The following is a 12,913-nucleotide window of genomic DNA, read 5'->3' on the forward strand; positions in this document are numbered from 1 at the left end:
CTCTTAACCGCATGCCTGGTTGGTGCTATCTTTGGTATTATAGCTATTTCTGGATATGTTCAGGGTTTCTTCTTAGCTTGAAAGGAAGACCGAACCCTTAACACTACTCCTTTGTTCTTACGTAATCTGGCCAGTTCATAATTTCAGAACAACCAATTCCCTGTGGTGTACTTTTTTAAAAAGTCAGTATTTCTGATTTGCCATGCGTCTGCACTCAGAGGCCTTCACACACTTGTCTGTCTCTTTCCTTTTCCAGAAAGCTCTGGGAAGCTTCACTAGATTTCAGTCCTCCTTATGTGCATCTTTCTGTTTTTCGCACCATGCTCCATGAAGACAGAAACAACTTTTTATGACATAGGTTCATTAGTACCTAAAAGAATTCTTTGTACATTAAGAAAACAGGGACTTAGTGAATGAGTTAATAGTCATCAAACTGATTACAAAGCAGTGTTTCCTCTGTGTGTACAAACAGGTATACTCATTTTCTGTCTATCAAATAAACGCTTGTTGCTAGTAGTAAAATATGTATCTTATGTGTATGTATGTTACACATATATCTGCTTTTATATAGACACTACTGCGAATGTTTATCAGTAGCAATGACCCTCCACTATTCCTTACTCATAAGTAGTATCTTTTGAACACTTAGATCTCTTGTCAAGGTTTTAAAATTTAAAATGTTTCTTTAAAGGTTTTATAGGAAACATTTTCTGAACTATGATTTAAAATCACAGCAAAAGAAATATGGCAGTAATATATTAGGAAAAAAAAAACTTCACAAAATCTGCCAGTGTACTGTGTTGTAAAGGAATAGGGGAAAAAATGGAATTAAAGAGTATCCTCTTGGTCAAAGATCATGTAAAATGCTTCAGTAACCAGAAACAAAATAATTCTGGGGATTTACTGTATATAAAGTATATTATTTATATATAATCATGTAAAAATTCACTGAATTGTAGGTGACTGTCTTTGATAGGGCATCAAAGAACTAAACTGTCAAAAGTAGAACATGTGAAAGTTAATACATTCTCGTGAACTGCATGTAAAGTTAGCAGTTAAGATGTTGACATTTTCCTGTATCCTGAGAATCTTTAAATATATTGGTGTTACATTGACCTATGTAGTTGAACTAGTAGACACATGTGCCTGTGGATTTTCACAGCTGCATTCTGTCTTTACCTCTAGCTCTAGTGTATATTGCCTTATGCTGACTTTTATTGTTTCTCTTATTGTATTTGCCCCCTACACTTGAACACATAGTGATTCAACTCTTTAGCTTGATAGAACTTCCATCAGATCCATACATTTCAGCAATGTAGAGATTCCTTACTCAGGCTTTTCACATTCATCTCAGTATTCCAGTTTCTAGTCCCGGGCTCCAGGCCATTTTATTTGCCAGTGTGTGTTACTCACCTTCTTGGAAATCTGTCCACGTTTCATCTTACTACTTTGGTTTAGACTTATCTGTTTGATACTTACTATTGAATGAGAATTTGTCCTCATTAAGGTCATAGGGAAGGACATTGTTTTCTTTCTTAACATAGCTTTCCAGAATATGTAATGTGAGTGTTAAGGCTGTAGGTTTAATGCCAGAAAATAAGAGCACATATTATAATTATATTTCTAAAAAATCATTCTGTAATCTTCCTTTGTAACCCATTCTAATAAAATAGCAAATTGTTGATATCTATCTTGAGTTCATGCTGTTGCAGTAGACCTTTTTTTTTTTTTTTTTTTTTTGAGACAGGGTCTCACTGTGTAGTTCAGCTTTCTGCCTCAGCTTCTTGAGTATTGGGATTACAAGTGTGTATCACTTTCGCCAATTATGTTGCAATAAATCTTTTTTTTTTTTAACAAAACCTAATATAGTGATGGAGAATAACTGATTTATCACTGTCTGCAGTTAACCATCACATTGGTTTGTTTGGTTTTTTTGGTACTGGGGATCAAACTCGGCACCTTGTGCTTGCGAGGCAGGTGGCAGAACCGCTGAGCTAAATCCCCGGCTCAAACCATAACATTGGTAGTGCCTGATATTTGTGACATGTGACTTGTCGTTGTCCTTCTTTAGTACTTGCAGTATCTATTTTTTGCAAAGGAAATAAACCTAATTCTGTGCATTTTGAATTGATTCCAGTGTAACATTATATGAAGAAAGCACACCTTTCTTGTGGCCAAATAATGAAGAGATCTTACACATGCGCCATCTATTGCTATGGTTTTTCTACGTATAAACTGTGTCTGATTCCACAGTTGAGTGGTTGTCAACAAAGCAGAAGCAGCGTGACAGGATTCAGTTGGTTCCTTCTCCCATGATGTGGGACTGGTTTAACTGATTATCTTTCATCTGTAGCATTTGTAACATATCATTCTTCGGTTTGCTAGCAGTACAGGAGAGCTAAAGCAACTTTTGTATAAGCAGAAGCCACCCATAATCTGTGTGGAGAAACTACATGCTTTAAGGGTGTAGGAGATAGTAAGTTTTGTGTAGTAAGGGTCCTACATGTAAACAGAAATCCTGTCAGTCATTTTACAAAGCAGAAGGCAAAAGCTCCTGACTGGTTCAGATAATTGTTTTATTATTTTTTTGGTTTAAAGTGCTGAGTAGCTGATGGTGGTACTTTGAGAAGCATTTTGACTTAATGGTTTTTCATGTTGTTATGAACTTCTACTTATTTATATAGAATAACTATCCTGATGTCATCCAGTTACTGTGTATTAAAAATGCACTTGATTGGAATTTTCTTTCTTTGAGGCATAAAATCAGTTTGTGAAAATGTCCTATGTGTTTAGTGACCTTTTTGTTGTTGTTGTCCATGTTTGCACTTGATGGTTTAAAAACTAGAATATTGGTTCTTTAACTCAGATTTCTGGTTTTGGATTTTCATATGTATAGCATATATGTGTGAGGAAATTGTGTACTGGTATGTGAGCATAATTTAGATTGTGAAATTGGGAAGTATCAAATAAGGTGGATGAGATTCTTCAGAAATATTCCAAGTTTGTCTGCTCTCGATGTGAACAGTGACTTGTGTAACTTTGTGGTAAAGTAGGAAGCAAAAATACAATCGTTTGCATTTTTTTTTGGCTGGAGGACTTTCCCAAAATGGTGTTGAGCTGGGGATAAAGTGGAATCTGAGAATACATACAAACTTCTCAGTATTTATCCAGCACTGTCCAAAAAAGGAGTAACTGAACCTGATGATTATGAATAACAGTCAATAGAAACACATTTTGTTGTGGCCCATTTCTTACCTTAATCCACTGGCTTTTTTCCCACTGTGCCATCAAAGTGATAGCCATTGATGACCTTGTCTCTAAACTTCGTAGCGGCTTTACATCCTTCATGTATGTGACCTCTGTGCAGTATCAAACAATTGACACTTTCCCTCTTTTCCTAATGTATCACATTTCCTTCTGGACCTCTTTCTACATACTCATTAGTTTATAAAATCCATATTGTACCATGTTTATTGTTTATATCCTGTTTAACACATTGCATTTTTCATGTGAACTTTTATTTGTTATACTGTAGATGGAAGGAACCCAGGGCTTTGGCAAATGATCTCCCTGAACTACATCCCCAGCCCTGTTGAACTGTAATGATATCTATCTATCTATGTATCCATCTATCACATTTTATATTTATATCATAATGTTGAAAAACCATAAAAGATTATAAGTAGATGTTCATTTTTAAAACTTACTGCCATAGTATACTATGTTAAAATAATATATTGAAGCCATATACAGTCATACATACGTTGGTGTTCAACTGGTTTGAAACTCATTGAATTTGGTATGTAACATGCAAGCCAGAACTTGTTGGTGTGGATTCCCTCATGACTTACTACGTTTTCCAGCCAAAACAGTTTATTTGGTACTCTTTGTGCCTTCCAGAAGCAATTATCAGTGAATACTGAGCTACTACTGTATAAGTCAGTACAACAGTAGATAAAGTCTTGTAGTTTTAACAAGTTACTTATAACTGGAAGACTGCGTATGAACAATATTGAATATTAATGGAACAAACAAGGAAAATGTGATCTTAGTCAAGTTATTGGAGCCTGCTCCTTTCTGTTTTTCTTGTCTATAAAGCATTGGGGTTATACGATGGCTGGGTTATTGTAGATTATACATACACATTGAAATTAGTTTTTAAAATGCCCCCTGTTATTTTAATGTTTATCATGTGGTAGTTTTCTTTCTAATGGATCTAAATGCCTGTGCTATGAATTTATCTAATCTAGTATTGTTTATATGGACTATAAAGCCTGTAATAGCTATAGAAGATGACTTATATTTCCATGTGAAAACATCCCACCCATAATGGTTAATGATTAAGAAGTTGTATTTTGAAATAGGAATACAGAATGCACAATTGTGAAAAATTCATATGTAGATTACAGTATATTTAATTAAAAATACTCTATAGTGATCTAATGTTAAATTGAAATTTCATATCTTTTCTCTGTTGAATTCAGCAACTTTTGATATTCAGTCCTTATGTCTAATGTGAGTTCTGAATCATTTATTGTAGTTAAAGTTTTGTGTCATTAAGGGTGTTGAAAAAGCTGTTCCACCAGTACATTCATTTTGGTGAGAATCAAGTCACATTTTATTTACTTAAACCCATCTGCACTTATTTTATCAGTAACATATTTGGTCTGCGGCCTGTGGATTGTACAGACAGTGAAAATATGAAATCATTATTGCTGCTACCAGAGAAGAATGAATCATTCTCAACTAGCCATTGTTCAGTAGTAAGTATGGATTTTGCAATGGGACATTTATATCTTTTATTGAAATTGGTTGTGAAAGAAACATAATGAAAAAATTTCCAGTTAGCAAATTGCTTTCATTCACCAAACAATTATTGAGTACTTCCTGAGTATTAGCTACTGTAGATTCAAAGGCATAATCAGAATAAGACTATCAAGAAATACTTATTGAACCCTCTCTATATTTTAGGCAGCATTCATACAATGAATATGACTGATAGAACTCTTACTTCAAGGACTTTACTTGCTAGTGAGAAGTAAAAAAAAGATACCTACACTAATATAAATAAAATAACTTAAGAAGCTTGTGTGTATTTGAAGGTTGTGTGGAGCATAACTGGGTAGAGGTAGTGGGCTTCTGAAAGGGCACTCCTTTTTCTAGGGCTGTTGAGGGCCTTCAAACAACTGATTTTAATTCAAACCTGAATGCTAACCAAGGTTAGTGGTGCATGCTTATAATCCCAGGTCTCGGAGGCTGAGGCAAGAGGCTCACAAGTTTAAGCCAGCCTGAGAAACTTAGCAAGACCCTCTCTCAAAATTAAAAGTAAAGAATAGGGGCTGGGGACTTAGCTCAGTAGTTCCGCCGCCTGCCTCGAAAGCTCAAGATCCTGAGTTCTATCCCTGGTAGCCCCCCCCCCCCCGAAAAAAAGTAAAGAAAGAGGCTGGAGGTACAGATGTACCTCAATGTGAAGGCTCCAGGTTCAATTACCAGTACTGCAAAAAACCCCAACCAAACAAAAACATAGTGGTGAGGAGGAGGCAGCAAGGTAACAGTCTGACAGACAGTATATAGGCCCTTATTTGATGAGCCCAGCATGTTTGAAGGTTGGAAGGAACCTGGAGACCACTGAATATCTAAGAATAGTGGGAAGCTGTTGAAAGGACTAAAAACTCTAGAAAGTCATGCTTGGATTTTTGCTTTAGAGTTCACCCTGGCTGTTTATAAAAGAGAGACTGTATGGCAAGAGTAGAAGCAGAGAGATCACTTAGGACTGTTTGTTGTGGCAGGAGAAGGATACCACCGTGGCCTGGGTTAAGGGAATGGCAGTGGAGATTATAAGTCAGGAAGTTTAGTATATACATTTGGGTTAATGCCAGTAGGGCTTTCTGATAGGTTATATATGAAGTGTGGGAAGAGTGGAATTAGCATGTGATGCCATTGCTGCCATGGGGAGGGGAATCAATATCCAGTTTGCCTTTGCCAATTTTATGTCCGCAAGACATGGACTGGAGAAATTGAATTAGTTGGTTATGTAAGTCTGGAGCTTAGGAGAGAGGCACAAGGAGAAGTGAAAAGCATGGCTTTTCCTTATCCCCTACCTTATTGGGGAATATAGATGTAAAAATTTTACTACACATTATAATAAATTCATAATAGAAGCTGCTAAAATGTTCAGTAGAATCACAGAAGGAAGCTAACTTCAGGCAGGGTCAGGAGAAGCATGACAGAATTTGTCTTAAGTCTTAAGGGTAAGATTTTTATTAGGGTGTATGATAGAATGTTTTGGCTGCAAATAACAAAAATATTCTCAAATTCTTAAAGACAATTTATTGTTATTATTATTACTATTTTTTTTTTTTTTGTACCGGGGATCGTACTCGGGTCCTTTTGCTTGCACAGCAGGCAGCAAAACCACTGAGCTAAATCCCTGGCCCGACAATTTATTATTTTAAAGATACTTCTAATATAGGAGAGCTCTTCATCTAGGACCCTGATTCTTTCTGCCTATTTACTTTGCCATCCTCAATTGGGCAGATGTGTCCTTACCAATCTCTCTTGGTGGTTATGAGATGATGGCCACTTTTCTAGATGTGATAGTGGCCAGCTGAAAGAGAGGCATTAAAGTCTTTTCCAGGAACCTTGCTGAGGACCCTGTGTCTTATTAGTGAGAACTGATCACAAATTGGTTTTGACGTACCCTAGGGTAAGAGGGGTAAGAGAGAGGATCAGTCTTTGAGGCAGTGCCAGACAGAATTGACCTTCTATTAGTGTGAAGAAAACGAAGAATGGATTTTGTATGAACAACCGACATTACCCACTGTTCCACACAAGGGGAAGGCAGTCACTAGCTAAGGATCTCAGAACTTTGAGGCTCTCTAGAGTTCAATGCAAGAGGAGCATAGGTATATTAAAGTGGAATTCAGGGTGAAGAACTAGGCTGGGATCGACTTGTGAAAGTCTAGAATTCCCTGATAGAGATCAGGCAATTTAGACTTAATGAGGACACCTGGTCAGGAGACTAGTTGGGAGTCAGAAGAGACAGGCTGACCAAGAGGCTGCTGCATTTCCATGAGTGAAACATTAAGGCCTGGAATTATATGTGGTGGTAGTAATGTGAGAATGGAGAGAGAAGAGGGGTTTGAGAGACATACACACAGAGATAGAGTTAGAGAGAGAGGTAGAGCAAGGAGGAGGGGAGAGATGGTGGACTCTTTGGTAGATTAGTGATTGCTCAGATGGTGCAAAGAGATGAGCTTAGAGCTAGGGCCATTCTGCGGAGACTTTGCTATCCAGGAAGGATGGTGGGTAGTGCATGATATCATTGTTTTAAGTTATGAAGGGAGCCTGAGGGAGTTACAACTTGATATGGTCATGGGTTACTTACCTTTATTCCAAAAACTGCTTATCTTCTGCTTCAGCCTTTAGCCTTATAAGTGTGCTCCAAATTAAAGTTTTGGAAATGAACTGCAAGAGAACCTAGAAGTCAGCAGTTTAATTCCCTCCTTTTACAAATGAGAAAACTGAGACCTAGAAAGGTTGTGCTTTGCCCAGGGTTATTAGCCAGACATTAAAAAAAATTTTTTTAATGGACCAGTTAGAACTCAGATTTCTTAAGTCTTTGGTCAGTTCGTATTCAGTACTGCCATACTTAATATCTGTAAACTCATACTTACTTTATTCATTTGTACTTGGACTCTCCTGGCAGAATATAGCATATCTAAGTTGTCATTTGCCAGTGTTCCTTGTATGTAGAAGCTGGAGAAAGGTTATTTTAAATGTGTCAGAAATAAAGATATCTTCATTGTAATTTTGGAGTCTGAGGATTTCAGTGCCCTTCAAAAAAAGAAGGATTTGTATCATCAATTGTCAGAAACGTAAGACTTTCTACGTGTCATATGGATGTGGCCTGTGAGTATTGTTATTTACTGTCATAATGGTTGATGCATAGCTAAGAAAAGCTAATGAAAGGTAACCAGTCTTTGTAAGTTGAAGGGTTGTTTCTGTATGTGCTGTCCTTAACATGTGAGCTCTGGGATCTGCTTCCCCCAGCCACTCCCAGACTGCCCCATCTGGGTGTCCTGGCTGGATTTTTTCTTTTTTTTTTTTGGTACCAGGGATCAAACTCGGGTCCTTGTGCTTGCAAGGCAGGCGATGGAACCACTGAGCTAAATCCCTGGCCCTTTTTTTTTTAAATTAAATTTTATTGGTACATTTTATTGGTACATTTTAGGTCTATGATTCTTTTACATTTATCATTGGGTGTTTGTACCTGTACATGATATATCTTGGTTCTAATTTTTTTCGCCATTACCTGTGTGCCCTTCACCCCCTCCACCCTTCCCTATTTACATAGATTTCATTTCCATTTTTTTTTTCTTTTCTCATAGTTTTTCCTTTCCCCTTCCCCTCCCTTCACTCCTTCATCTTTGGACCTTTTTTCCTATTTCAAATTATCAATTATTCATTTTAATCATTTTAACTCTTGTTTACACTATCAGTTTCTCACACTAGAGAAATTATTTGGTATTTACACATGTGTGTCCTATTTATTTCAGTTAAGAGTATGGCCTCAATATGCATCCATTTAGCTATAAATGACTAGTTTTTCGTTCATTATGGCTGAGTAGTACTCCATTTTATAAAAAAAAACACATTTTCTTTATCCGGTTTCCAGTTGATGGGCACTTGGACTGCTTCCAAGCTTTAGCTATTACAAACTGTGCTGCTATGAACATGGGTGGACATATATCACTGTGGTTTAATTCTTTTAATTCTTTTGAGAAGATACCCAGCAGGGGAATAGCTGGGTCAAATGGGACCTCTAGTTCTAGTTCTTTGAGGTATCTCCACACTGATTTCCACAGTGTTTGCACCAGTCTGCACTCCCACCAACAATGGAGAAGGGTTCCTTTCTCCCCACAACCCTGCCAATATTTGTTATTTGTTGATTTCTTGATAGAGGCCATTCTTTCTGGGGAGAGGTGGAATCTCAGTGTTTTCATCTGCATCTCTCAAATGACCAGGAATGTTGAACATTTTTTCATATATTTATTTGCTGCTTTTACTTCTTTGTCTGAGAAATGTCTGTTCATTTCAAATGCCCATTTTTGAATGGGGTCTTTGAATTTGGGGGGGTCTGAGTTTTTTCAATTCTTTATATATTCTAGATAGTAGTCCTTTGTCTGAGGTATAGCTGCTAAAAATTTTTTCCCATATTGTAGGTTGTCTGTTAGCTCTGTTGGTGGTTTCTTTTGCAGTACAGAAGCTTTTTAATGAGATGACATCCCAGTTGCTGATTCTTTCTGCTAGTTCCCATGCTGCTGAGGTTTTGTTCATGAAGTCTTTTCCTATGCCAATGTCTTCAAGAGTTCTACCTAACTTATCTTCCAGCAACTTTAGTGTTTCTGTCTTAATATTTATATCTTTAATCCACTTCAATCTTAGTTTAGTGCATGGTAATAGGTATGGGTCTAGTTTTAATCTTTGGCAGGTTGAAATCCAGTTTTTCCAACACCATTTATTAAATAGGCTATCTTTCCTCCAATGATGGTGGTTGGCTCCTTTGTCAAAGATGAGGTGGCTGAGCATGTCTGGAGTTGTTTCTGGATCTTCTAATCTATTCCATTGATCCTCAGGTCTGTTCCTTTGTCAGTACCATGCTGATTTTATCACAGTAGCTTTGTAGTATAGTTTCAAGTTGGGGATTGTGATACCCGCCTGGCTGGATCTTGATTCCACCAGATATGCTTACTCCATCCAGTCTTCAGTATTAATTACAGGTATTTTCCATCAAGAATGGATGTGGAGAGCCAGATGTCCCCATGGCCTGCATCCTCACAGCCTTCAGATCCAACTGTGCCACTAATAAATAGCAGCTTTCAGTGCTACTGATGCCTGGCTCTGCTTTGTTTTATTGTACCACTGATTGCCTGACATCAGCTGTTTTATTTTGGGGTTTTTTTCCCGTCTTAACTAGAATATAAACTCCATGAGGGCTGAGACTAACTCTTTTGTTTACATTAGTAGCTCTGATCTCAAGAACAGTCTCTGGCAAATACTGAGAGCTCAATAAGTGCATATATGTTGACTGTGCAAATGAGCACCAGAGAGCGTGAGTGGTGTGGTGCATTCTTGCCCCTGCAGCGGGAACAGATACTTGGTAGCTGAGTCCAGAACCCTTTCAGTGTTTTCTAAGCTATTCTGAGGAGCTGCTTCAGGGGACATCGTGAAGGAGGGGTGATAAATGGGTAGAGTTTCAAATCTTTTGCTTCCCATCTAAAATTCTTGTTTATTTCAAGTAAAGATTACTGCTGTTGGAAGGCACTGCTTTGACTGAGTGGCAGCCTCTGATGTCATAGATCTTTAAAGCTGCTGGCTATGTTTATTGTGGGATGTCTCTGCCCATGATCCATTTTGAGCAGTCTGTTATCCTTTTTATTCTTTCCAGATTTTTTAACCCCATTTGTGATACACTTGTTAACTAAGAATAATTAGTATTTTAATCTAAGCAAAAGTACCACAGTGAGGGCCGGGGATTTGGCTCAGTGGTTTTGCCATCTGCTGGGCAAGCGCAAGGAGACCCGACTTCAATCCCCGGTACCAAAAAAAAAAAAGTACCACAGTGAATTTTATTTGAGAGTTTATTTAATGCTGAGAAATATATGTAATCTCTATAACATCAAGGTATTGAACCCTTGGGATATTTCTTTGAACCTCTTTAAAGCCTGTGGTTCTGAGAACTCTCTTCTGAAATCATATCCCCAACTCACGTGCTGTCCTGCCCCAAATCAGACATGTGCCTTTGGCAGCTATTTGCTCTATGTTTTATTACAGTCTTCCTTTACTGTAAGAAATTAGTGCTAGTTTCTTTTTTTTAATGCAGATTTAAAAACTGTGATAGGAAAATGCTTGACCCACTTTGGTGCTTTCCTTGGTTGGTACAAATATTATCACTTGCTATATTTAGAAATTATATCTTTTCTCTTGTATTTTGTACCAAGAACTAATTTAGCTCAAGTGAAGTTGTATAAATTGAGAAGTAATGCATTCTATTTAGGGCTGTTCTGTGACACTTATTTGTATGACAGGAAAATATTTTTAACATAACTTTTTAAATATTACCATAGTATAGTAATTGAACAATTCATAAAGCACACTGAACATGATTACATCATCTGATAATTTAGTGGCTAGGAAAGATAAATATATAGAAATGTGATTATAACTGTGTGTGTGGGGATGTGTAACACATCCAGTAAAATATTTGCTGCCAGAACCTTTAATTTAGGTAGCTGAACTTTTAAGTGCTAAGTACTGTAATTTAAAAACTTTTAAATTCCATTTTTTGAACTCATTTAAAAATGTTTTAATAAACTCTCACTTATATTTTGAGTGAATGAATTACTGAGCTGAATCAACCTGTTCATAGATGTAACCAACAATTAATTAATTAATTTATTTATTTATTTTGGTACCGGGGATCAAACTTGGGGGACCTTGCACTTGCGAGGCAGGCAGCAGTACCACTGAGCTAAATCCCCAGCCCCATAACCAACAATTTAGATGTGATACATGTGTGCTGTGAGACTAATAAATTATCACTATTCTAATATGTAAAATGAATATTTAAAAACCTAACTTTCTCTTCACCTAGTTCCTGAACTAAACTGATGGTTATGCCTCATTGTTTTTCTCATGTTAGTCAGGGCTTTTGAAAGCTCTGATAGCCAGTATACATATTCATAGTGCATTTGACATTTGATCCTTTAATACAGTAGTGCTGTTTTACCTTTTCTTCACTGGATTGTTAGCTTCTCTTTTTCAGGTAACTTTTGGCTAACTCAATTTCATTTATTAAATTTCTTACAGCTACTATTTATTATTTGAATCTTTCACTTACAGTTTTTATGCCTCTATTGTGACCTCTTTATTCTTTTTTGTCTCTTGTAAGTTCTGAGTCTAGATATTAGAGCAAAAATACTAGTTTTTTTTAGAGCACTTCTTTTCCTTTGAGTGGCATGGATTTCTCACTATTCATGGATCTGATGTAACTTTTGAATTCTCTTGTCTATTTTCATTTTGGTTTTGAGAGGTTGCTGTCTGATAATTATTATTTCCTTTCTTTGGAATCAGTCCCATTCTAGAAGCCGTAGTGTTCTTTGACTTTTTAGATAAATTTAAATAGACTAAGTTTGAGTTTAGCTCTGTTGCCATAAGTTGTGGAGAAGGGGGCAGGAATTGGTCTTTTTAAGTGGATATTTTGGGTTACTTGGGAACAAAAGGTTTACTAGTGACAGAATAGAAACGTTACAGGGCTGGGGATTTAGCTCAGTGGTTCTGCCGCTTGCCTCTCAAGCACAAGGTCCTGAGTTCGATCCCCAGTACCAGAAAAAAAAACCCCAAAAAACCAATATAAAGTCCTACAGAGATCCAACTTAGTACCAAGGAAACAAGATGCCCTGGATAGAGATACCCCAATTTATGTGTTTTTTTTCATTAGTACATGTTTGCAGTACATAATGTTTACATTCCTTGTGAGGTGTTGGCACATGTACATAACACATCTTAATTCCTCTTTTTATCCTTTTCTGCTCCTTTCCCTCCACCATTTCTCCATCTCTTGATCCCCTTGTCATTTGAAAAAGATCTGTCTCCCTACTTCATATTATCTTTTATTTTGCTCTTAATTTATATTTTGGGCCTCTCACATAAGAGAAACCAAAAGCTTGTGTGTCTGATTTCATTTAACATTATGGTCTCAAGGTCTTTCTTTATGACAGAGTAGTACTCCATTGTGTGTAAATACTGTATTTTACTAATTCGTTCATCTGTTGATGGGCATATAGGCTGCTTCCAAGATTAAGCTAGCATGAATTGTACTGCTATAAACATAGATATCCATGTATGTAGT

The 12,913-nt window shown here is 36.9% G+C and overlaps 1 protein-coding gene across 1 annotated transcript in view; it reads left to right on the forward strand.

The window, feature by feature from the left end:
- The window catches only part of Bard1 (BRCA1 associated RING domain 1), a 64,984-nt gene that overhangs the window by 34,919 nt on the left and 17,152 nt on the right, over positions 1 to 12,913 (forward strand). Inside the window, exon 7 of the mRNA XM_004851102.4 lies at positions 4,655 to 4,763. Within this exon, the coding sequence (XP_004851159.2) occupies positions 4,655 to 4,763 (109 nt within the window). The remainder of the gene's footprint in view (positions 1 to 4,654; positions 4,764 to 12,913) is intronic.

This window comes from Heterocephalus glaber, unplaced genomic scaffold (genome assembly GCF_053883595.1).
Source record: "Heterocephalus glaber isolate CG9 unplaced genomic scaffold, H.glaber_assembly_v1.0 deba00000621, whole genome shotgun sequence".
NCBI classification, from domain to species: Eukaryota; Metazoa; Chordata; class Mammalia; order Rodentia; family Bathyergidae; genus Heterocephalus; species Heterocephalus glaber.